Source organism: Mauremys mutica, chromosome 9 (assembly GCF_020497125.1).
Source record: "Mauremys mutica isolate MM-2020 ecotype Southern chromosome 9, ASM2049712v1, whole genome shotgun sequence".
NCBI classification, from domain to species: domain Eukaryota; kingdom Metazoa; phylum Chordata; order Testudines; family Geoemydidae; genus Mauremys; species Mauremys mutica.
The window spans coordinates 89,130,045-89,156,645 of record NC_059080.1 but is presented as its reverse complement, the minus strand read 5'-3'; the positions used below and the strand labels follow the sequence as shown (position 1 = coordinate 89,156,645).

The following is a 26,601-nucleotide window of genomic DNA, read 5'->3' as shown; positions in this document are numbered from 1 at the left end:
TGTTTGTCTGAGCGATTGGCTGAAGTAGGACTGAGTGGATTTGTAGGCTCTAAAGTTTTTACATTTTTTTTTGGTATATAATTCTACATTTGTAAGTTCTACTTTCATGATAAAGAGATTGCACTACAGTACTTGTATTAGGTGAATTGAAAAATACTATTCTTTTTTACCGTGCAAAATATTTGTAATAAAAAATAAAGTGAGTACTGTACACTTTGTATTGTGTTGTAACTGAAATGAATATATTTGATGTAGAAAACATCCAAAATATTTAAATAAATGTATTCTATTATTGTTTAACAGTGAGATTAATCGCGATTAACTTTTTTAATCGCTTGACAGCCCTAATATTTGGTAATTGTGATTTGTTACTTATTGGTATATTGCAGGTTATTCAACAGGCCTTGCATCGTCCCCCCAGCTCAGCTGCTCAGTATCTTCAGCAGATGTATGCAGCCCAACAGCAGCATTTAATGCTGCAGACTGCCGCTCTACAACAGCAGCACTTAAGCAGTACCCAGTTTCAGAGTCTGGCAGCTGTTCCACAGGTGAGGCTTAAATATGTTGTGATGTTCTGCTTAGGACACCCAGAACTGCAAGCCACCATGTTACCCCTCTGCCTCAGCAAGAGTGAGTTTTGCTGGAGACTAAACTGTGTCCCCGCTTCCTGCCAAAGCAACTTGTCTGCTTCACCAGCAAACTCCTCAAGACTCTGCCAGCGTTAATCTTGCCTTGCAGATAACAGTCAATGAACCTCAGTTCCTCCCTCTGTGTGTGGTGTCTCTCACTGGACAACCACAGAAATTAAGTTTTCTCCCTCCAAAGAGACAGCGTACATATTATTCTGTTAACTTAGCTGAAGACTTGCATTTACTTCAGTATAATGGCACCGAGAGGATTCTTAGTAAAATTTAGAAAGTTTATTAAAAGAGATTTTAGTGATACTAAGCAAGAGAGGGAGACAGGTATGGTTATATACAAAACATACTTTCTATTGGCTAAAACTTTAATTTTAGTAAGATACAATCTTTGCCTAAGTAGTTTTCTTATTTATATCGGGTTACCAGCGTCTCCAACCTTTCAGATGACAGGATCCAACTTTCACAGGCTGGAAGTATATTGTATGTTATGTCCCCTAAGTAATGGATAGCTAAAAGGTCTTTTTGATCCCCTTATGTTACCCAAAGCCCATTATCTCTGCCTTAAGAGCCAGGAAGGCACCCTGGGTACACGTTCTGTCCCCTGGTGAGTTCACTAACCTCCTCCTTCCATTTGTTAGCTTCATGGCTTTGTTTACCTTATATGTAAATTTACTTTCATCTTCCTTTGCCTGCAGTCAAGATGGTCAGACAGGCAAATCCACATTCCTTTGTTTAGGCTGTCAACTTAGTGACTGCACTGCCTCCCAAGCACATCGTAAGCACATATTTCTAGCGCCCCCCCCCCCCCCTTGTACACAAATTGTACATATATCACACAATTTTTGGAACCAGCATGTCATCAGTTTACATATGATACCTTACAAGACACCATTTAGATACGTATTATGACAACAGTGCATTGTGTGTGTGTCAGGCCTGATATGAACTACAGTATGATGGGCCCTCTGTTAGTTGATATTGCGGGATCCCAGGATCACATGTCTAAAACTAATGTTTTAGGATGAAAAACGTAAACCATTACCAAACCTAATAACAGCTTTACTGTGCATGTCTAAATATCTCACAATAATTCATTGTAGTATTTTAGTGACTTTATTCTTTTAATTTTCTCTGTGTGGACTGCAAACCCACTTGAATATTTTTAGTTTTGTAAGAATCTCAGTAGGTTCCCATCCAATGCTCTGGGTGTCCATTACATATATTAAACTGTACAGATACTTACTCGGTACAATAAAGGACTTGATGTTAACAGAAAAAATCCAAACTTTTCCAACCGTCAACCCCCCTTCCCAAAATATGGATGAGGTGGGGAAGGAACATAGTACTCCCCAATACAGATAAAATAAAAATAATTAGTGTTTTATATCTTATTTTGGTACTTAATTTTAGTGAATCATGCTGAGGAATATGGGTACATAATAAGTTACAACAAACCTTTAGTTGTAATTCTGAAATTGGAAAAGAAAGTATGAGACAATGCCATATTCTGTTCCCATTTGCAAAGGCTTTAGCATTAATCATCACAAGAAGACTTATCCAATGCTCATTAAAGTCAATGGAAAGACTTCCATTGACCTCAGTGGTTATTGGAAAGGGAATGGTATCCTGGTGAGAGAAGTAATTATTGTTTTATACATGGAGAGGCTGAGACATGAAGAGTTAAAGACCTCAAGGCTATACAGCTTCATTTTGTCAGACATAGGATTAGGACTCGGAGTTGCTGGATCACAGTCATGTACCTCTTCCATTGGATCATGCTGATTGCCTGAGACAGTCACATGATCGCAACCTAAAATTGAGATACTCAGAAGAAGGTAACTAATGTTGCATCCATGGTCAATAAAGGACCTTGAATTTAAGACAATTAAATATAATCCACACAGGACTTGACCTTTTAATCCTTACATATTAAAATATATGGGGGACTTCTCATGTGAGTAAGCATAGTGGGATTGCATTCTTAATTAGAAAGTGGATCCTGTTTCCTTGCTGTTCATATGTTTTAGGCTGTTATCCACGTTGCAGGTAACCCTCCTCTCACCCCCAAAAGCAAAGCAAGATTGCCATGCAAATAAAAGCGAGTATTTGTAAACAAATTCAAAGGTAGCCAACAATAGAGAGATTAATAAAATTTTTAAGCAATTGTGACAGGCAGAAGCTGTAAAAATTGAGGGAAACCTTCATTTACTTACTTGATCTGCTACTGGAAAAACTTAATTTTGTTTTTTGTCCATTAAATGGGTCTCCATAGGATTTAGTTTTAGTATTAAGAATTATAAGGCAGTAAAATCATCCAGAATACAATTGCAGAAATGCTTATGCACTTATAATTTAGAATGGAAAGGCTGATGTTCACAACCCCATATTGAGAGAGGCTTTTGTCTTAGCCATAAAAATTTGGTTCCTGCTGCAACCAGGAATGCAAAGCCTTGCTGGAAATAAACTTTCCTCTCAAATTTCAAAATATTTTGACCTTTAGTGTTTTGGAATTTATCATTTAAAAATGATCAAATAGTTTTGGGTGCTAAACAAAAATGGAGGGTGAAACTTGTTTGAGTTTGCCATTCAATTATTGTATTGCTTTCTCTTTTGAAAAAATAACTGAAATGACCAAACATTTAACTCTGAAGTGTTTTTGGAGCATGCGTAATTACCTTTGGAAGGTATTTTATGAGGATTTTTAATCACAGTGCAAATCAATTTCATAAGGATTTTAGTGAGGACTGATTTTTACACTTTAAGATTGGTGGCCTGTCATGTAAGTTTTCAGTGCTGTATGTGGTGGACTAAACACCCAGCTCCATCATTAACACTTTCCTGGTTTCTGTTAGTTTGTGTTCCTCTCAGAGGTACTAAGCCTGCAAATTCTGAGTGCCTTCATATTAATGTGAATTGAGGACATTGGGCACCATGCAGTTTAGGGCCCATAGTTTGGAGTGCACTATGCTGTAAACATATCCCTAACTTTACTGGGTAAAATTTATTTATTTTTACTGGTAATTCAGAGAGGGTAAAACTAGAGGTGGGTTTCTGTTGGCTCATGTAATAATACCAGTGTTATTTAAACATTTTTTATTTCTGCTTAGATGACCTATTTATCACATGTTCTTGCTATTTAGGCAAGCCTGTCGGGTGGAAGGCAGTGTACATCCCCTACTGGGAGCGTCACTCAGCAGTCAAGCATATCACAGACCTCGGTATGTAATCAAACAAGGTTCTGTATCCCATCCTAGCCTTCAATGGCTATAATGCAACTTCTTGTAAAGAAAAAACATTTTTCATGTTTAAAATAAATAAATCTGACTAAAATTATTGCAACATAATGAGAAGTAGGTACATAATGAGACTGTAGTAGCTAAAGGTAAAAAGATCTATTAGATCATAGAATCCATTCATTACTCCTCTAAAAGGACATCATTTGTTAAACTAGTATCGCGATTAGTCTGGGATTTTCAAAGGAATCCAAGGTAGTTAGTTGCCCAATTCCCCTTTGAAAATCTCAACCTTTATCTTAAGAAAATATTAAGTACAATTTCTAGGAAGCACAATTTAACATTAAGTTGCATAATATTTTACAGTTATTGGCCAAAATTTTCAAACTTGAATATCTAAAATTCGGCAACTAAACCCATATGTGGGTAGATAAAATAAAAGTTGCTTGCTTGATCTTCAGAGCTGCCGATTAAGCTGTGAGTAGTTAGCACCTTAAAAGATCAGGCCACTTTTATTCATGTGCCTAAATATGGATTTAGGCATGTAACATTTGGGTGTCTAAAGTTAATTTTTCTTAAAATATTAATTGCTGGCTTGTACCACATTCAGTCAGTATCTGTTTGTGGTAGCTGTTTAATCCATTTCCACAACATTACCCTTTATGCTAATTATTGTTTCAGATTCTGATTGAGACAGTGTTAAAGTACACAAATACCCAATTATTATTTATGAATTACAGGCCACTATGTATAGTGCAGTTTTTCAACCTTTTTCATTTGCAGACCCTTAAAAAAATTTCATATGGAGGTGTGGACCCATTTAGAAGTCTTAGTCTGCAGACCCCAGGTTGAAAACAACTGTTATATGGTAACCACAACCTTTTGTGGCACCCTTAGACATAGTTTGTGGACCCCCAGGGGTTGAAAAGCACTGGTGTAATGCAAAAATAGAAGCACTTTGTTTGGCCTCTACAATTACAGATTTTCAGTGCTGTTGCTTTAAAATACCACACCTTATTTGTATGACATACAATTTTTTGCAGTTATGTTCTCATAAAATACACGTGTTTAGTAGGGAGCTATTACACAAGTGCTTGTCAGTCTGTTAACTTGCATCTGTTAATTGGAAATGCTGAGGACTGATTAAACATAAGGTTTTAATTTTTCAAAATCTCAGAAGCCCACTGTTGCATCAAATTTCACATTTATAATTTTGTAACACTAGGTATTGTCATTGTGAATTTAAATTGAGCATTTAGGTATACAGATTGGCCACAAAAACTTAACTGTCCAGTCTTCTCATACGTGGTTTTTGTATGCATTCATGATAACTGTATACAGAAATCAGACAAGTGATTTATACATAATTTTAAGATTCTGATTCTCTGAAAGCCAATATAAGAACAACAAAATTTTAATGTGGCAATGCCGGAAAGTGTAACATCTTCAAAGTCTAAACATCGTAAGTCTCAGGAAGACAGATTTAACTATTTCAATAGGTTCCACTTTTGAATATTGTATAATGGAATAGCTTTGAAAAACTAGATGTGACAGATTACTATGCTTGCAAAATATTTGTATCTTAATGTTTTTCATAGTTGTGAGCTTAATTCTGAGCCGCTAATCTTATTTTTCACTTTGTAGTAACTCACTTTATATTAAACTAATTTATAGTAATTGGTAGGATTACTAACAATTATAATAGACTACTAAATATTTAGAGAGACCAACCTTGTCTCTAAATATCCTGGGACTGACACAGCTTCACACTAAGTCTTTGACTTTTAACGTTCTGTGGCCATTTAGCATAAAATAAGTGTAATTCTTTGGATAGTACAAACAACTGGCTTCATCAGATGAAAACTATGCTATCTTTTCTGCATTTCATGGTAACTCTGGTAAATTATTCAGAGGAAAATAACCTTTTCATTAATTAGTTTTGTTTCTGTTCAACCATAATAAATTAATTGCTGTCTTCTCCAGTGCATTCATTCTGTAGCTAGAACTTCCATTCACAACTCAAAAAACACCCATTGATCCAACAATCAAAGCTTATCATTCATTAAGAATGCTTTGCATTAAACCAAACAGTCATTATGGGGAATTATGCATTTTCATGTGAAGAATACAATGCACAGTGTAAATTTTAAATTGGCAGTGGTATTTAAGGATTTGTTTGTAATGGCCTTGGCCTTGTCTTCCTCCAAATGACATTTATGCAACGTAAGCCCCACATTTACTGTTGTTTTTTTTATGTACACATAAATCATTAATTATTTAGAACCTGTATTCTGGTGAATTATGCCAACGCACAATTCGTTGAAGCTAGTTATCTTTGACACTGTGTGAAAACGTTGGCCTAAAATTTCATTCCTTATTATCTTCACTAGTTTAGAATTTTACCAAAATACTGTGAATTTCTTCATTTGAAAATGTAGCTGTCTGAACTCTTTTGTTGTTTACTTCATTTATATAAACACCATGCACCTCAGTAGTGATATGTAAACAATTCGTTTTCCATCCTAATTTAGAGGGGGCAGCAGATAAGTATTAAGGTGTGAGAAAAGGAGTAGATAGTGTTACAATGTGGATTATTGATGTCACTGATTTGAATTGGTGTCTTAAACTAGTGACAGACCACACATTTCTGTATTGTGTATGCTTTAGCTATTTGTGTTTCATGTTCAATGCAAAACTAAAACTAAAAAACTTATGGTGACAAGTAACTCTTCAATTCATGGATTGAACTGCCCAAGCATGGCTGCATGTAAATTGCATTATTATAATGAAAATGTACAATACTGCCACATTAATATTGCTACTTATAAAAAAGTACTGTATGAGCGTTCACAGTAGCTGACTTATTTTGATGAGACTCTGTAGCAGTCATAGACTTCAGATCAAAATATTGTTGAAGTCTTTACAGCTTGGATGCTACAACTGCCTTCATGTATTTGGTAAGGCTGATTGACTTTAAAACCCAGGATGAAGGGCCTTGACCAAAGTAAAATTTTTACTTCCTTAGATTAACCTTTCCACCTCTCCTACACCTCCACAATTAATAAGCCGTTCACAGACCTCCAACACTACTAGCAGCAGTATAACCCAACAGACTATGTTGCTGGGGAGCACTTCTCCTACCCTGAGTGCAAGCCAGGCTCAAATGTACCTCCGAGCACAAATGGTAAGTTTCACAAGTTGCTGTGATCACTGTTAGGTTTTTGAAAGTTTTACTGTTTTTTGTGTTTTTGTAAATGGTTCAGGTATCTTTAGCTTCAGGCAGTGTTGGGAATTTGGTAGCTTATTTTTGTACATAAATAGCTCTTAGAGCAATGTGAGCCACAGAGACAAAGGGGCTGCTTAGTCCTTTGAGAGCAGAAAAAAGAAATTATGCTTTAGAAACAGCTCAATGTTATTAGTTTGGTACATATTGTAATTAATGAGATGATTGAACACTTGTAAAATAGGAAGAGAACATCTGTCCTTGCTTAGTGGATGTGTGACAAGACATACTGTAGCTGTTTGTATTCCCAGCAGAATGTTCTAATGTGTTTCTAGCATCAGAGTTCACAGGCTCTTGATTAAAGCTCTCACATTTAACTAAGAATATACTTTGATGGAGTATTGCCTCTGGAGACTGAGTTGGGTTTATAGACTTCATTCTGTTAAAATTCATTTGGGATTCATTTGATTTTTGCAATTTCTTGTCAGTTTTGTATTTTCTGTTTTTAAACAAAGGGTAATTTTCAAAGCTTGAATAATTCTACAGTAAAAGACGGTTGTAAAACCTTAGAGATTTAAAAAAATTAATGCACTGTGAACAGCAAACACAGGCTCCTGTCCTGCAATGAGCTTTGCATGGGCAGACCCCTGCCCTTGTGCAGAGCCTCACTGAAGGCATTGGGGCTCTGCAGAAGTGCACAGATCCATCCAGGTGGTATTCAGTGCTGGTGTGGGGCCATAGATATTTCTATTGTTTGCCTACAAGCTATGGCCCAGGTCCTGCAAAGACTTATGCATGTGCTTCGTGCACTGAGTACTCCCCACTGACTTCAGATCTCATTCCATAATAGGGGCTCTTGATATTAGTGGGACTACTGACAGTGCATGAAGTTAAGTACATGCATAAGACTTGCACAATTGGGACCTATAATTATATTTATGGAAAATCCCCTCATCCCCCTGAGATTTGTAAAACAATATAGGTATACACTGGTAGAGCTTTTTCTTATCCTATTAAATTTCCTACATACTTATGGAGAAATTAGTTAAAACTGTAGATGCAGCAATCTAGTATATGCTACCAGTGTTTTGTGGACACCTGGAAAGAGCTGTCTCCAGTGTGCCGAAAAATAAAGGGTATTGGATATTTCAACATTTGACACTCAATTCAAGTAAATAATGTAACGTACTGTAGTATACAGCAGTAATACAATATCAGCAGTTTTCCATTTCAGTTCCCTTTTAGATATTTGAGAACAGCTATTTACTGAACCTTGGGAAATTCAGGTGTGATGTGGAAAGTGCAGAAGATATTCTGATGCCATATGACTTTCATGTCTTTAGTTATGATACAGTTCTTTATAATGTAAAATATTATTTGTTTGTATAAAGACCTGTAGGAGAGCACAGTCTCCAAGCACACCGTCATGCAGCATGGCTTACTACTACAGTCCCCTACCTCAGTTTCTGGATATAATTAATTTACACTCCAAAGTCTTTGGGAACAATATTCTCACTCTTTTGGGTTCCAATTTATTAAACATAACCCAGCTCTCAAAAGAGCTGCCTTTTCATCCAACCCTAGGTTCAGGGCCCCAAAATCCTCCTTTCTGGGACTCTGTGCTTCAAGTGCTGGCCTCCTTCATCCGCAAACTCACCTGTTTAGTTCAGGGCTTTTCACAACTTTCCTTGTAGAACTGTGTCCTTTAAATCTTCCCTTCAGTAAGCTCTCCCTGACTGGGCTTGGAACCTTGTTTTTGAGTCATCCATCCCCATCATATGACTGCTCCCTTGACCTTTCCCATGTGGGTCTAATTATCCTAAACACGTGGGTGGGTAGCCCTGCTCCTCCCCCTCTGCAAGGCTCATGGTCCTGGGCCTTCCTGCTGCTATAGAGAGCAATGACCTGAGTTTTCCTATCCCTGCCCCCTTCAGACACTAATTATTCTGAGACTATATTCCTCTGACCCAGTGGCTGTTTGGATTTCCTTCAGCCTTCCTCTGTCATCTCTAGACACATGGAACGGGGTGACTGGTCTCTCACGTTACTTCCTTTGGCCTTAAAGGGCCAGGACTCTGTTACAAGGCCCAGTCTTGAAGACTTTTTCCTGAATCATAGCCTCATATTTGGGCCCTTATATTTTTGTTTATATTTATGAAATCTTGTTGTTTTGAATTAACAGACATGTAGTCTGCTTAGTTCAGAGTGGTTATCCTCCTCTGCCTCTTTGGCTATCTTTTAAAAGCATTCTTTCTTGCCTTTTGCAAGAGTAATTCTTCTGAGGAACACATGTATCAAGTCTAGTCTTACTCCTTCAAATTATTCTGTCTCTCTCAGTGGGATGAACTGAAATATTTTTAAAGTAAGCTTGACAATATACCACACCAAAACCCCACCACCATTAGAACTAATTTGCAGTCTTGTTGGCAATCTCAGCACCTAGATAGAGAGGATTGAATGGACAGAGTCTAAACTGTCCCTAAAAAGTCCTTGCAGGTTATGACTGAGACACATTGGTGGTGCTTTTTGGGGAAGCTTACATTGGTGTTATCTGTATGGTATATGTTATCTTAATGAACAGAGGATTTTGGTCTCTAGCTGTGACAGTTTTCACAAAACACTCAATTTGTGTACTTGGGGGAAAAAAGAGAGTGTCACTTACTTGTGTTACTAAACATGATATTCTCTAATTTGAAAATTCATTTTGAGGCAGTGTAGTCCAGTTGTCTGAGCAGACTATTGGGTGTCAAGAGATGTAAGGTTCTGTTGCTGCGTCATTCCATATCTTTTATCTGACTCTGGTTGCTTGACTTTATGCTTCTGTTCACCCCCTCCTCTGCTCTGGAAAATGAAAGTAAGATTAAGTAAACCTCTTTTGAGACACATGGATGGAAAGCAATGTAAGTGCAGAAGTAATTATCCTTAAAAAGCAGAACACATTTTTTAAATTAATACTTATGTTTATATAATGTATATTGTTTGAGATCCCACAAACATTTGCTTTTAAAAAAAATAAAGTGGAGTTAAAGGCAATGAGAATTTAAATTAGAATTCATTCATCCATCCCTAAGTAACATTTTCCTCCCTACTATAAATTTAAAGGGTTTACTGTTACATGACTACTTTCTTTTATCTGTGAATTGTGTTTTCTTCAGTTTTCTTTTTCTGTCTTCTCAGCTGATTTTTACTCCTGCTACCACTGTGGCTGCTGTCCAGTCTGACATTCCTGTTGTCTCATCATCGTCGTCCTCTTCCTGTCAGTCTGCAGCTACTCAGGTGAGCTTGCCTGGATTTATTGTACATCTACTTCACTGAGCTAGAGCTCTAAGTGAAATATCAATGTGCATATGTTTTCCGTGTTTATATTGTAATAGTGTCTATAAGTCCTTAATGTGCTCTTTTAATGTCATAACAAATACATTGAATATTTGGCTTTCAAGATGTTACAAACCATAGATAACTAATTATTACTGTAACAAAACAACTTAACTGCAGTCTTCCGCAACTGACATAGTAATAATTATTTTGTAGGTTACATTGTTTTGTCTTGCTTTGCAGCAGATGCATTCCTTTAAAGATCAAGACCTTACTGTTTTATTCTCATGTTGTTTACATTTGACAGTTCTTCATAGATTCATTGTATCATTCAATAACTTCTGACCTAATTTTAAAAAAAGTAATTTAATAGGATTATTACATCTTACAAATTTTAATTTACATATTGGCATGTGTTAGTATTGTTCAATGTGTGAAGCCACAGAGAATTGAGAAGTGGCTGGGTTTTCAGTAATGTCAGTATGTTAATAGAACCTGGATCTATTCGAACCATCCTTTCAGATCCCAGGAGTCAGCCTCATTACCCTCTCCCTGTCTGATCAAGGTTGATGAGTTAATGGCAGAGCTGATTGAAACTAATCTTGGGTAAGATGGGGATATTACTAACAGGTTGGAGAAAATGTCCAGAAGATCTTGCTTGCATGGTGGTAGATTTATTGTTTGGCCTATTCTGTTCGGGGGTGGCTAGATGTAATTTTACCATACAATGAACATAAAAATTCAAGTTTCAACAATAGTCAAGAAAAACTTGTTTTCAATTACAGAATATTCTGATGTTGCATTGGACTTGCCACAGACTCTCAAAAAAACCCACAACCCACACTCAGAATTCAATGATAAAGAGTAATTCCTCAGAAGAATTACTCTTGCAAAAGGCAAGAAAGAATGCTTTTAAAAGATAGCCAAAGAGGCAGAGGAGGATAACCACTCTGAACTAAGCAGACTACATGTCTGTTAATTCAAACAATAGGCTTTTGTCCTTGGGGATATGTAACACTCTCATTCTATACACTGTGTGCAATTCAAGCTCATGAAAGGTTGAAAAAAAATTGTATAAACTATTGCACACACAAAATTATGTGAGAACATCATTAAGGTGCCAGAGTCAATCACCCAAAGGTTAGCAAATTCCACAATTTAAGGTTACTTGTTACCTATGTAACTTTAATTCAGCCCTCTTATGTGTATGCATTATACTAGTCTTTAATTACATGACCACATTCTGTTTTTCCATAGGACTTCTGCATCATTTAGTCCAGAGTGGATAATACTCACTTAATGAGAAGCTATTCAATATTTTATTTTCTGCTCATTGTTCAACATATAGCCTGTGTCTTGTTTACTGTGCAGTACTCAAGGCCTGAAAATGATTAATTTACTGTAACCAGGTCACCACTCACCTCACACAAGTGCCCCCCTGGTCAGATGCATGCACGTGCAGTCTCTCAGTTTTTGTGGAATGGGGTGGCACCCAGATTTTGTGCATGCCTCCCATCCTTGGTCAGTGGTTTCTTTGGTGGGTCTTCAGTGACTCAGCCCTGCAGCTGAGTCACACACATTGTCTGTAGGTGGAACAGAGTATACAGTCTTTACCTTCTCCTGGCCTTAGTATGGGGCCAGACCCCCAGGGCTTCTTCCTTGGAGACTCTATCTTCCTGCAGCCCTCCCTAGGCTCAGTCCTGGCTCAATCCCCATAGCCAGCCAGAATTCCCTTCTTAGTTCCCCTGGTCCCTGCCTACACTGAGCTGTCCATGGTCCTGCTGCACTTTCAGTAGCCAGGAACACAGTCCTCTCTCTTCCAGCTCCTGCAGCAACTGACTGCCTTTGTCTCTGCAGCTCCTTTTTATATGGCCCTCCTGGCCCCTGACTGGCCACTCTTGCAGCCCCTCTGATTGGCTGCTTCCCCTGCAGCCACTCCAGGCCACTTGGAGGACTTTTCTTCTGCTCCTCTCTTGGGTGGGGTGTGGCAGGTGAGAGATGGATGGATGGAAGCAGCAGATATATCTTGATTTTTAGTGACGCTTTTGACACAGTCACACATGACATTCTTATAAGTAAACTAAGGAAATGTGGTCTAGATTAAGCTACTATAAGGTGGATGCAAAACTGGTTCAAAGACCATATTCAAAGTTATCAGTGCTTTGCTGTCAAACTGAGGGGACATAGCTAACGGTGTTCTGCAGGGGTCAATCCTGAGTGTGGTACTGTTCAACGTTTTTATTAATGACTTGGATAATGGAGTGGAGAGTGTGTTTATAAAATTTGCAGATGATACCAAGCAGTGAGTGCTTGCTAGCACTTTGAAGGACAGGATTAGAATTGAAAATGACCTTAAGAAATTAGAGAGTTGGTCTGAGATCAACAAAATGAAATTGAATAAAGACAAGTGCAAAGTACTACACTTAAGAAAAAAATCAAATGCACAATTACAAAATGAGGAATAACTGGCTAGGCAGTAATACTGCTGAAAAGGATCTGGGGTTATAGTAGATCACAAATTGACTATGATTCAGATATGTGCTGCACTTGTGGAAAAAGGCTAATATCATTTTGGGGTATATTAATAGAAGTGTTGTATTGTAATACATGAGAGGTAAATGTCCCACTCTACTCAGCACTGGTGAGGACTTAGTTGGAGTACTGTGTCCAGTTCTGGATGCCACACATTTTAAGAAAGATATGGACAAACTGAGAGTTCAGAGGAGAGCCACAAAAATGATAGAAAGCTTAGGAACCTGACCTGTGAAGAATGGGTAAAATATCTAGACTATCATGTTTAGTCTTGAGAAAAGAAGATTGTGGGGGAAGACCTGATAAGTCTTCAAATATGTTAAGGCTGGACAAGAGGTATTTGATTTAATCTGCAGCAATGGAGATTTAGGTTACATGTTTGGAAAAACCTAACTATTAGGATAGTTAAGCACTGGAATATGTTTCCAAAGGAGGTTGCGGCGTCCCCCATCACTGGCGGTTTTTAAAACAGATTAGACAAACACCTGTCAGGAATGGTCCTTCCTCAGCACAGGGAACTGGACTAGTGGTGACCTCTCAAGCTGCCATCCAGCCCTACATTTCTGTGAAAAATATCCACTTATTTTGGGTGCCCGTTGGTAATTTTTCAGAATGCTTAGCATTATAATAAGGCTTGGAAGGATTAGATTTTTATTGGTAAATGTCAATTTCACTGTACGCACACAAACCAACAAAAACATTTATATTGGTAATTGGAATTTGCAGATAACCAAAGTAAGAAAAATGCTGCTTGAGAACTTATTAGAGCAGTGGTTCTCAAACATTTGTACTGGTGACCCCTTTCACATAGCAAGCCTCTGAGTGCAACCCCCCTTATAAATTCAAAACACTTTTTTATATATTTAACACCATTATAAATGCTGGATGCAAAGTGGGGCTTGGGCTGGAGGCTGACAGCTCATGACTCCTCCATGTAATAACCTCGCAACCCCCAGTTTGAGAGCCCCTGTATGAGAGTGTGATTTTTTTAAGGGTATTTACGTCGTACATTTTGACATATGATGCTGAAAATTTGTGTTTTAATGATATATAGCTTTAACTTTTTGAATGTCAACATCTACTGACAAATGATTATCTGACCCGCCCTATAATTTCCTCAATTGTGAAAAATTAAATAGTTAAATTTGAAAAAGTTTTTTTAAAATAAACATTGATATATCCATTACAATTATAAAAAATTCAATTTCTGCCATGCCTAATTATATAGCACTTCATATGTTCGAAGCACAGCTCCTATTAACTTCACTTGCAGCTGAGTGTGCTCAGCACTTCTGCCGATCAGACTGCAGGGTCTTAAGTCCGGCACTCAGAAAATGAGGAACACATAACTAGTGACCACCTGTGAAAAGTACAGTTTAAGTGATTTGACTGGCATCGCATAGGAATTCTGTGGTAGAGGCAGGGATCGACTTTATTTCTGTAGGGCAGCATTCAGCTGCCTTAATCATGAGATCATCCTTTCTCTTCCTGCACTTCCCTGTCTCATTCACTATGCACCTTCCTACTTTTCCAGCAAATGTCTGTAGGATGCCTGCCTCAAAAGTCTCCTTCACTTCACTTCACTGTGTACTGAATGAGTCCTTTGGAAAAAATGGTATGTGATCAAGTAATTAAAGACTCTCAGAATGCATGTGCACAAGGGGGCTGAATTAAGGTTGCACAGGCAACCTTAATACTGGCATTTTTTAACTTGAGTGCTTGATTTTGCAATCTTAATGTTCTTTTAATGTAGTTTGTGCATGTAATTTCCTAGTTTAAAAAAAAACACTGGAAAAAATCCCATCATTTTGGCATCATTGGTGGTCAGCAGGGATGGAACTTTTAGATTCGCCACACAAACCTCTGCCAGTTGAGCTAAGGAATAACTGATAGAGGATGACAACCTATTACAGCTATGTGGAGCAGCACTAGAAGGGGAGGGAATTAGCTGGTGGGTTTCATAGATATTTACTGACAGCTCTGGACGGGAATGTTCCCCAGTGGGCACAGATTCTGATCCCCTCCTCACTGGGATCCCTTCTGCCCCATCCTCTCTAAAGTCTCGCTGTTTCAGTCTTGTCTCTTCCTGCCCCCTTGGCTCCTTGTCCCAGTCTCATTTTCATCACTTAGCCAGTCCCAAACGCCGCTCCTCAGGCTTCTCATCCCACTCCTACTCTTACATTCCCAGTTTCCATTCCACCGTCCCGGCCCCATAGGTGATCTGTGTCTCTCCCCAACTCTAGTCTCACGTGCACCCCCTGCCCACATTCCTCATTCCCACTGGCTCCTAGTCCCAGTCTCCCTCCCTGGGCTCCTGATTCAGTCTGAATGCCCTCCCTCAGCTTCTTGTCCACCCATTCCCAGTTCTTTCCCCATCATTCTGTCTCATTGTGAGATCTGTCTTCATCTCATTCCCCCACCTTTCTCATTCTGTCTCAGTTTCTGTTCCCCTACCCCCAGGCTCCTTATTCCAGTCTCTTCCCCCAGACCTCCTGCAGGTCTGGCTCTTGTCCCCTCTGCGTTTGAGCCAGGCAACTTATTCCTCCAACCTGCCTGGACCCAGCAGGTGAGTCAATGACCGTGCAGGAGAGACAGTCTCCCTGCTTTCAGCTCAGATGCTCGGATCTGGACCTGGCATAACCTGCAGCAGTCCAGAGCTATAACTGCAGCGTAATTACAACTCAGCCCTGGGCTGGAGTATGCCCAGTGTCTATGGAATCTTTGAGGAATTCAGCTGCTCAAAGCTAAGCCATGTCAGCTGAGCATGTGTAAACTGTAATTTTTTTCCTCCGAGGCTGATAAATTGGTCAAATTTGGGCACAAGGCACAACCCTGAAACAAAGTCCACTCTCTAGCCAAATTTCATGTATCTGCTCCAAAACACAGAAACACTAGAGTTTTTCCAAGAAAAAGTTGCCAGAATTTTTTAACTTAGGCAAAACAATGTATTTTCTTTCCCCTAGGCTTGCTTTCAGAAGTGGCTGAAAAATTTTGGCTAAATTTTTCCCAAAACAAAACAAAAAAGTCAGAGATAGACACCTGGCATCAAAAAATTTAGCTCAAACTGTTTAAAGCTTGACAAAGTTGTATGCAACTCAAAATAAGGTATTTATAATGCAAGTGTTGGGCAACCTTAATAATAGATGGTGTTACCACCTGTACCTAAAATAATCCAAGTTAAACATTAAAATGCAACATTGAAGCATCTCTACATAATGCAATTCTGAATCCTTTTTTAAAAAAGGATACTACATTTATCTTAATATTTTGTCATAAAGAAACAACAAAATTGGAGTAATTTGTAAACCACCACAGTAAATGTGGAAAGTTATTCTCTGTCCAAAAGATTTGGAAGAAGTGAGGCCATTGCTATAAATGCTTAGAAATGTGATATGTTTGTAAAGAAAACCCTTCATGAACTTATTTTCTTTATGCATCTGAAAACTGATCACAATAGTTATTTATCTCTCCTTATTTTTCCTGAAATCCTGGAATTATAGGACTGAAAAAATACCTGGAGATCCTAAATTCTGGGATTATACTCCCTAATATTTCCTCTGTGATAGTCTGTTGTCTCTGGCATGGGGAATGTTTCCTTCGATAGTCATGTAGGGTATAGAGTATCACGACAAGCCGTGAGACTGGGGTTAATAGTCCTTATCTCTCTTTTCAGTTTGGTGTATATCTCAGGGCAAATGTCAGTATTGCTTTTAAGGGACAATGCCAACTTGAAATCAATTAATTGTTTAGGGGAAAAGAAAGTTAAAAGTAATGTTAGGGATTACATTTGTCTTTGTGCCACCCTGTTTTGAGGTTTTACAGTTGCATTGTATCTAAACAAATGGGGAACTGTCTATAGTGAAACTTCATTTGGCAGCCATTTTTGTACAGTTAAAGTAAATAAATAGGAAAAAAAATCTCTAAACTTTCAGTTATTGTAATATTGCATATATATATATTTTACAGATACATTTATGCTTTTTATTTTTAAGTTGACTGTGTCCCTTGAAGTAAATCTACTCACTCTGGGCAAGAAGGAGCCATCAACCTCTGCAGAATCTAAATTTTTATTTTAAAATTACCAACCTTTTTAGCCTTTCCAGTTGTAAAAAAAAACACTTTCAAATATGGACAGAGCATAAACTATTGTTGCTTCATCTTTTTGCAAAGAGATGGCTCCAGTGCTTCCGCTGCTGTTGGTAATTTTGCCAAACAGCAGCAGTGTGAAATAAATAAGACTCTGCTCATTTTTACTGCTACTGTTCTGAACCCTGTGGCTAGCAGAACTGACAAGAATTGTGTTAATTCCATGCTACAGCTGTTTTAGAAGGCTCTAAGCAGGAGCAGAGGCAAACTCAATGGAGAGGACACAAAAATGTAACTGGGAAGTAGCTACAGGAACACAGATCTCTTCAATCTCACCCTCTACTCCCTGCAGCATCCAGCAGGTTCTGAGGAGGGAGAAGAGACAGAAAGCTCTTTCCAGAAACTAATGGAGGATGGAGATAAGTTTTTATCTGACACCTGCTAATCTGAGGATGCTATGAAAGACAAACCTGTGAGCAGAGCCCATGATCGGCACCCTTCCACTTCCCAGCAGCTTACGGCAGGGGAGCTAGATTTTTCATTAGGGCATTGCCCCTGCATCTTGCTGGTGGATACCTTCCTCACCTTATCTATCATATATACCTTTGTTCCAGTACTGTCTTCAGGCTAATAGGTGTGTGGCAGTTTTTAAATGTCTTGATGAAGTGCTTAATAAAAGAATTAGTGGCAATAGGGATGGTATTTTTTTTATTGATATTGCCCAGCTAGTGTGTAACAACCTGAGGAATTCAGTGCAGTGTTGTCTCAGGAAAATCAGTTGTATTGTTCTTGTTATTCCAGCAGGGAGTTAAGATGGGCATTTAGCTGGGCTGAAGTAATGCGAGAGGGAGGAGTTGGCACTTGTTCACAGGTTAGCAAGCAGCCAGTCCATCAATCCATAATGAGACACATTTCCCACAGCGGCATCAATCTGTTGTTTTTCAAAGTACCTCATTACCTCTTGGATAATATCCCCCACGCTGCAGCCCTTCTTTGCTGCTTTTTCAGCCAACAGAGGAAGCTTTTTCAAGTTCCCTTCCTCTTCATTCATGAATGACAGATTGGGCACATTGAAGTGGGAAGCAGCCATCCACTGGAGGATAGCCTGGAGCTCCTTGTTCTGTGTGCTGCTGTTGGCATTCTGGTTGTTCACTATCACTTCAGAACTGGATGATAAATCTGATAGCTGTTTTCCACTTGACCTCACTTGTGAAGCTTCCCTTGACCCTTCCTTATCCAAAGCTGTGGATTTGTTTCTTGAGAATGAGGCACCAGTTGCATTTTGCTCATCTGATAGATCACCTATTGCTAAATCAGAATTGTTGCATTTAGTCATGAATAAACACAAGTTCATCACAGATTCCACCAGTTGGTCAAGAAATTTTTTGTTTACCTGATCCATGTTGTCAAACTGATCTATGGCTGAATTGGGCTGTGTAGATAAGGCCTTTTTGCTGGACTCACTATCAGTAGTGGCAACCTGTTTAAAACTCTTGTTTGTCTCACTGGAATTGTCATCTATATTGAAACCAGCCTCACGTAAGACCTTCTGGATGATTGATAAGAGGATACTTGATATATCGCCCTCTTGGGGAATATTCCTTGACCCAGTATTCATTGCAAGAGACTTGGAGCTTTGGCTTTTCTCAGCCTTTTCAAAATGAGATTCACGAGAAACAAACCCAAGTGAAGAAGTGCCCGAATCACGAGCAATTGAATCTCTGCCACTGTTTGTCTGTTGGATTAAGTGCTGTTGTATCAACATTAATGCTGTCACAGTGAGGTCTTTTGCTAGTGACTCTATTGAGGTGCTGACCTTTTCTGGCTTTTTTTCTTGACTCCCTCTTACCTTTTCTGGAGCTTTGCTTGCCATTTGTTTGGAATGCAACATGGTTAGTCCCTCCTTAATTATCTGTTCACTTACTTTCTCAGCACAGGTAAACTTCTTTGGCTTTGCTTTTTCCCTATCCTTCTTTTGTGTTTTCAGTGTTGCAAACTGCATGCTTTGAGATTTTGAATCTGATGGGAATGCCGTTTTCAGTATGGTGTATGCTAGGCTGTGAGACTTGGACTGTCCCTTTTCATTTTGCTCAGCTACAAGGACATTATACAGCCGTCTTACCATTACTTCCAAAATTTCAGTAGATTTCTGGCTTCCCATATTATATAGGTTCTTCTTCACTGTGGAAGCAAAGTCAGAGTCTGTCATGAGCACCCCTGTGACATTATGCAGATTTTTCATGGTTGAGTCTATCAAGTCTGATATGACGTCTTTGGTGTGTTTGAGGATTACTCTCTTCAAAACTACACAAGCTGGGAGTGGCTTACCATCCTTCCTTTGGACTTTCATGGTCTTCATAAATGAGAACATCATGTCTGAAGCAACCTGATTTGCATAAACCATTAACCCCTGGCTCACAGAAGTACCAGAATCATCCTGCCCAGACTGTTTTGCTTGCTGACACATTTGTTTATCTCCAGACTTTTCCCCCTGTCTACAGCCACTTTGATTAGACATCTCACCATAGAAGAGTGATGTTCTCTTGGAACCTGGAGTATCTTCCTTCTTGATAGTCTTTTCTTGAGATGGCCTGGGGGATGGTAGTTTACTCTGGGGTTTCTGTGTGCTCGCTGCAGTGCATTCATTCACTGTTTGTGATGCAGTTTTGCTCACAGAACCACGGGAATTGTTATTTTTCCCTTCAGCAACGGAGTCATGAATTGCCTGGTGTATATACTTACTGGCAGCACCTTCCAATTTATCTGTGATCTCTTTATGTGCCATTTGAAAAACCAAAGAGCAGAGCTTATTTACATAGCATGAAACATTATCTGGATCTCTTCTTCCCTTTTGGGCACCGGCAGACTTTAAAGATGTGTCACTGTTCTGGGACAACGATGAATCAATGAAGGTGTTGCTATCTTTGTGTTTCTGAGGAGTCTCTGAAGGGGTCAGTGCATGCTGGAGTCCATTTGCATATTTCTGAAGGTCATTGTTGAGCCAGCTCACAACACTGAGTTCATCGGTTGAACCTTGTTTGAAAAGACATACTGCTCCTTTAGTTTTAGAATGATCATGCTTCTCATTGTCCTTTATTACAATGACTTCTTTTTCCTCCAGATTCCCCAGATCAAGTTCATTTGAAGGTTCAGAGATGCTGCTGGACTGGCTAGCAGCTTTCTTTGCTTTTGAATCTTTGTCCTTTACATTCAGGCTGGAGACGTCAACAAAACAGATCACTTTCCGGTCCTGATCCTTCTGTTCATCAGGGTTGTAGAGATCTACTTTACATACACCTGCTTGACTATGTAACCAGTCAACTTCCTGAGACATCTTTACAGGTTAAACATGGAACTGTAACCAGTGTTCTTGTGTTAGATGAGCTGCTATGATGACCCTGCCAGACTCAAGATGTTGCCTCCTCTCTCAACTTTCCATGGTCTTCTACTGCCAGATGGTATCTTCACCTTTTGTTAACACATCGTTTCTATAGTAGTGGTGACATCATAAAGAAGAGATTTTTACCCACAACTAGTGGTGTGTTTCCAATTATTTAACAAGGAGCTGCTATAATTTTTATTTCCTTTTTAATTTGTGAGAAGTCTGTCCTGCGTTGTGGGGAAGTTGGATTTAGATACAGGAGGTGCAAGAGAAGAGGGTGGTCTATTTGTCTATTTCAGCATATAAACAGAAGCACTTATCAGAACCATAACCAAGGAAGAAGGCAACACGACTCCAGCAAAAATGCAGCTTAATGCTTTTTTTGTCAAAATATTTATGCTTTCACCTGAGATATGGATCTGTATATTGATAGTATAACACAGAGTTCAGCTTTAAAAAGGAGAAGAGACCTCTGGAGACAAACACCTTGGAGATATTTTCCTGAGACTATGTTTTAAAATATGTGACACATGTTGTTGTCCTGTCCAGTCTGAATTTTTTTTTTATTAGTCCCAAAAAATAAAGCAAAATATACTTGTTACTTACTCTACTCAGCGAGTAATGGGGGCTAGGGCAAGTGCCCAAGATAGTATAGTTGCTGTAGTAGCTGTGGTGTTAACAGGGAGGCAGTTGTATTAAGGATTTTCCTGTATGTATTGAAAGGATAGATGTTCATGAGACCTGCTAGCACTTATGGCATGTTCAAACACAAGCTTTCATTTTATCTAGCTTAAAATACATGGTGAACAACCATGCATTATTAATATCCGGTTCAACTCTGAAACTTACTTTGTAAGACTGGGGTTATGGGATTCTATATTTCTTGTTTTACTTTCATTCTAGATGAAATGTGCTCAATTTCCAAGTCAAAAGCTTTTTCCTAACTCTCTGTCCTGCAATGAGTCTAGAATCTGAGAGTCAAGCTGATTGCTTTCCTTCCTGATCACAACAACTAGCAATAAGAGTCACTTATGTTCTGTGATGCTTGTGCAACCCCATAATCTTCACATTATGCCTTGTGCAGCCTCTCTGCCTTTAGTGATTGCACAGGTGTACCTGTTTTGAATTTGGTAAACAATTATAATGATGAGGAAGATAGCATGGGGTCTAAGTAAAATCCCATTAAAATCAGTTGGGGTCTTTACATTTGGAATCTTTATTCTTAGTTACGTTGCCTCTGCAAGGCTATGGAGAGTGTGTGTGTGTGAGTGTGTGTGTGTAAAAAGCTGAGGGGGGAAAACCACAAAAAGAAAACCCCAACCCTTCAAACCTTTACTTTTTTCACTGAAGTCAGCTGATGTGACTGAATAGACACACTGGCTTATCCATTAATTAAGAAGGTGCTCTTTTTACATAGTCACTTTTCAAGGTAGAGCATACTTCTTATAGAGCTGAGCCAATACTAAAATATGGCATTTACCAATACTAAAGCTCTGGTTTATTTCAACAGAATCAGTGCCCGTTAGTTGTCATGAATAGATAAAGTTCTGAAAGGGAACAATGTTATTTGAAATGAATACAAGTGAATAGATTCAATATGACTATACATATGCTTGTTTACATATGAACATATTCATTTTATCATTGCTGAGGAGTCCCATTCCTGCCACCCTGTATATATACAGTCTTTGTCTAAGAACAGTATGGGAGTAGGCAGGTTACTTAGATAGGAAGTTATTATGGGAGACTGAAAGAAATTCTTCCTGTGGCTAACTAGTATACTTCTTTGTCACTCAGTTTCATACTGCAGACACATACCGATCAGCAGTCAAGAGGAGGATTGAGGCTAGATGTTGCCTAGGTGATGACATTTCCATCAACTTCTGGGACCATAATTTGATGTGTATGTGGAGTGATCATATTACATAGCATATCTCTGAATAGCTACTTTGCAAGGTCGCAGCACAGCTTGAAGTGCAGACTTCAGGTGGCTTCCAATTTCAGGCGGCAAATAGAGAGGAAACAAATTGCTGGCTGAAGATATCGGGCAGTGGGCAAGTGTAGACAGAGAGGACCAGTCAGAGGCATTTCTGGTTTATTGGAATGTTTCTGTCAATGGTCAGCCATTGTTCCTTGAGACTGTGCTGACAAATTTCCTTCTTCTGTTGGGTTTTCGGAAGAATAGGTTGCTTCTGATTTTGGGTGAGAATCTCCTGTTCATGATGTGGCTGGGGAGGAAGACCATGCCATGGATGCACCTGCTCCCACTGAGAGAGAGTTGGCTGAGGCTGCTGCCGTAGCTGCTAGTGGAGATTCTGGCAAGGGTCTTCCTTGTGATGGGGTATCCCTCATCTCATACTACTGATGGCTTGACCAGTCTGCTTTTTCATGTGTTTTATAAGTGCCGCTGAGGGAAGGTACTCTGTGCAGAGTACATAAAGACAAAGTGCCAGTTAAATTTTGATATATAAAGTTTGCCATTGGCCACAGTTATGCAATACCTTCTTATTAGTACAGTGTGTTATGAAATTAAATGTTTAGAAAGGGTAAAGCTTTTGGTAGGGGAAAGACTGCAGCACACCCAGAATATACTTTTATGCAATACACGCCCATGATTATCATCTGGGTAGAAGGTAATAGTCAATTTATTTTCATGAACGTACATCCAGAAATACATGAATTTGTTGTTTACAGGGTTCATATGGTGTGTGTAGTCTTAAACATTCATTCACAGTGATACACACTTCATTTGTAGGTGAGGATGATGAAATGATGAACAATTTTCTGACATACCTTTTTTCCTATTCTGAAAAAGCCAAAATTTTTATTATGCAAGTATGAAACAATGTCATCATCACTTATAAAAGACGCACACTGCTGCAGGAAGCAACAGCAACGCCCACATATGTAGTGATATGTTTGCTGAATGATATGATATATTGCGTGATAACTGCACAGTCCCGAAGAGCCTCTTAAACTATGTGGAATGGCCTGGGTGCTGCAGTGAAACACACTGGCAACAGAAAATGAGCACTCTCCTTTCACCTGATCACAGGGTGCATATCTCTGATGCCTGCAGCAGCAACATGAACACACATACACTGTGTATTTGCTGAATAAATAATGAATGAATAATTACATTATGTGGGATTTATAATCTCATAAGGAACAACACAAGTCACATAAATGCACTTTGTGATGCAGGCTGCATTTGCAGAAGCAGTAGCAATCTAAAGAAAATGTGTGCAAGGTGTAATAGCACTCAATGATTTCTCACTGCATTTCTCATATACTGTCAAAATGTAAAAAGGTGCATTTGCAGATGCAACCTGAATCACAAAGGACATCTGTGCATGTTGGAAAAGCCAATGTCATAACACTACTGTGATGTTATAAATTATTTCTATAATAAAGTGATATTTACCCTCATTCACCAAATGCACTTGGTGTGCCTAATGCTGTGACAGCCTCATGGATGACAAGTCTAAGGCGTTATGGGTGGTAAAGGGATATACATAACACTAAGTGATATCTACCAATACAAACCCATTCCTGTGGTGGCATTTGAAGAGATGTGCATAGCAAGCCTCGCTTATCACAATTTTCCACCACCGAGATGATTGCTGCTCTAGGTCCTAGTTAAACAAGAGATTAACTTTAAACCCATGAGTAACTTTAAACCCACTGAAGTCAATGGGATTATTTGTGTGTAAAGTTACCCATGTGCTTAAGTTTTGCTGATTTGGGACCCTAGTGAATGGTTTTGCGGTGCTGTGTCCTTGCTGGTAGGCATACTTGCTTCTTCATAGGCCATGTGGAGAGACAGCCATTCATTAAAATAAACAAAATATGGCAAATACAAAAAGTATGCATATGCAAAACACTGAGCATATGGTCTTCAGATGCAGGCCCTAGTGCATGTTTATCTGAACTTTTTCAGATAAAGGCCAAATAAATCTGAATCCTCTTTATTCATCTTGTGTGAGGACTGGATTTGGGAGTTCATCATATGCTCTCTCCTCAGTGTTTCTGCTTTTGCTTCTGTCACTGTATCCAGAAATGGCTGTGATGATATGGTGTTTGTTTTGCTTGTTTGCTGCAGTCTACCGTTTGGGTTGCTCTGACAGACCAGAAAGGAAGTTAGATGGCGGGAAAGTGCAACAAGCTTCCTCCCTTGGCTCAATTAGACTGATGTTGGAGAGCATGGGTGATTTTCCTGTTCCTTAGGAGGGATGTACCCCTCATTTATATCCACCGAGCATCCTTCCTTGAAGGGTGATGGGGATGTTCCTGTGTGGCTTGAACTGACCTCTTCTTGGTGTTGCTCATGTTGGGAGTTATAGCACATGCTTAGGAACCTCTCAACTTGAATGATTTGATTCCCCCCATTTCCTTGAGTATTCCGTGTCTCAGTTCTCCATCCACAGAGCTGATGTCATCCATTCTTGGAACGCTTTCTTGGTCAAGTTCTTTATTCCTATCTTCTTCCTGGTTTGTGCCTGGGGAAACACAATCACCAATAAGTGATGATGATACACAGAACAAGACATCGCAGAAAAACCTGATTCTTAGGTTATGTCTTCACTTTGTGGGGGGCAAGTATGTTCTTAACTAACTCAGGTTAGCTAACCCGGGTTACAGTAGTAGTGACAATACAGTGACTGCTTTTAACTCAAGTTAGCAGCTTGAGTTAATACCTATATAGGAGCCTGGGATGGAACTTGAGTTGCTAACCCAAGTTAAAAGCAGAGCTGCCATGTCTTCACTGCTGTTTTAAACCTGAGTTGGCTGATTAGCTAACCTTAGGGTATGTCTACACTACAAGAGTAGTTCGATTTAACTTAGGTCGAATTTGTGGATTCGACCTTATGAAGTCGAATTTGTGTATCCACACTAAGGACACTAATTCGACTTTGTGAGTCCACACTAACGGGGCAAGCGTCGACATTGGAAGCGGTGCATTCTGGGCAGCTATCCCGCAGTCCCCGCTTCCCATTGGAATGCTGGGTAGAGCCCCCAATGCCTGCTGGGGGAAAAATGTGTCGAGGGTGGTTTTGGGTAACTGTCGTCATTCAACCGTCACTCCCGCCCTCCCTCCCTGAAAGCGCCTGCGGGAAATCTGTTCGCGCACTTTTCTGATGAGCGACAGCGCGGATGCCACAGCACTGCGAGCATGGAGTCCGCTGCGATCATCGCTGCACTTATGGCCGTTGTCAACTCCTCGCACCTTATCATCCACCTCTTCCATAGTCAGCTGCTGAGAAATCGGGCGAGGAGGCTCCGGCAGCGCGGTGAGGACATGAAGTGTCAGAGTGGCACAGACCTCTCACAAAGCACGAGATCCCGCGCCGCGGAGATCATGGTGGCAATGGGTCACGTTCATGCTGTGGAATGGCGATTCTGGGCCCGGGAAACAAGCACAGACTGGTGGGACCGCATAGTGCTGCAGGTCTGGGATGAATCACAGTGGCTGCGAAACTTCAGGATGCGTAAGGGCACTTTCCTTGAACTCTGTGACTTGCTGTCCCCTGCCCTGAAGCGCCAGGACACCCGGATGCGAGCAGCCCTGACTGTGCAGAAGCGAGTGGCCATAGCCCTCTGGAAACTTGCAACGCCAGACAGCTACCGGTCAGTAGCGAACCACTTTGGCGTGGGCAAATCTACCGTGGGGGTTGCTGTGATGCAAGTAGCCCACGCAATCGTTGAGCTACTGCTCTCAAAAGTAGTGACCCTGGGAAATGTCCAGGTCGTCATAGATGGCTTCGCTGCAATGGGATTCCCAAACTGCGGTGGGGCTATAGATGGGACTCACATCCCTATCCTGGGACCGGCCCACCAGGCCAGCCAGTATATTAACCGAAAGGGCTACTTTTCAATGGTGCTGCAAGCACTGGTGGACCATAGGGGACGTTTTACCAACATCTACGTCGGGTGGCCGGGCAAGGTTCATGACGCGCATGTTTTCAGGAACTCTTGTCTGTTTAGACGCCTGCAGGAAGGTAGTTTCTTCCCGGACCACAAAATAACGGTTGGGGATGTGGAGATGCCTACAGTGATCCTCGGGGACCCAGCCTACCCGCTAATGCCCTGGCTCATGAAGCCCTATACAGGCGCCCTGGACAGTGACAAAGAACTCTTCAACTACCGGTTGAGCAAGTGCAGAATGGTGGTGGAGTGTGCTTTCGGACC

The 26,601-nt window shown here is 39.8% G+C and overlaps 2 protein-coding genes across 7 annotated transcripts in view; one reads left to right on the top strand and one right to left on the bottom strand.

Moving 5' to 3' along the window:
- Positions 1 to 26,601, top strand: part of PHC3 (polyhomeotic homolog 3) — a 105,741-nt gene that overhangs the window by 17,152 nt on the left and 61,988 nt on the right. For all 6 annotated transcript variants that reach the window (XM_045030536.1, XM_045030537.1, XM_045030533.1 and 3 more), the window contains exons 3-6: positions 390 to 548; positions 3,782 to 3,859; positions 6,900 to 7,058; positions 10,275 to 10,373. In XM_045030536.1, coding sequence (XP_044886471.1) covers positions 390 to 548; positions 3,782 to 3,859; positions 6,900 to 7,058; positions 10,275 to 10,373 — 495 coding nt within the window. The remainder of the gene's footprint in view (positions 1 to 389; positions 549 to 3,781; positions 3,860 to 6,899; positions 7,059 to 10,274; positions 10,374 to 26,601) is intronic.
- On the bottom strand, positions 17,705 to 20,493 carry LOC123377514 (A-kinase anchor protein 4-like). Its single transcript, XM_045030539.1, has one exon. The coding sequence runs from the start codon at positions 20,362 to 20,364 to the stop codon at positions 17,896 to 17,898; it is 2,469 nt and encodes an 822-aa protein (XP_044886474.1). The 5' UTR covers positions 20,365 to 20,493; the 3' UTR covers positions 17,705 to 17,895.

Coding starts and splice junctions, on each gene's coding strand:
- LOC123377514 (XM_045030539.1), bottom strand. CDS start 20,364: ATGTCTCAGGAAGTTGACTGGTTACATAGTCAAGCAGGTGTATGTAAA.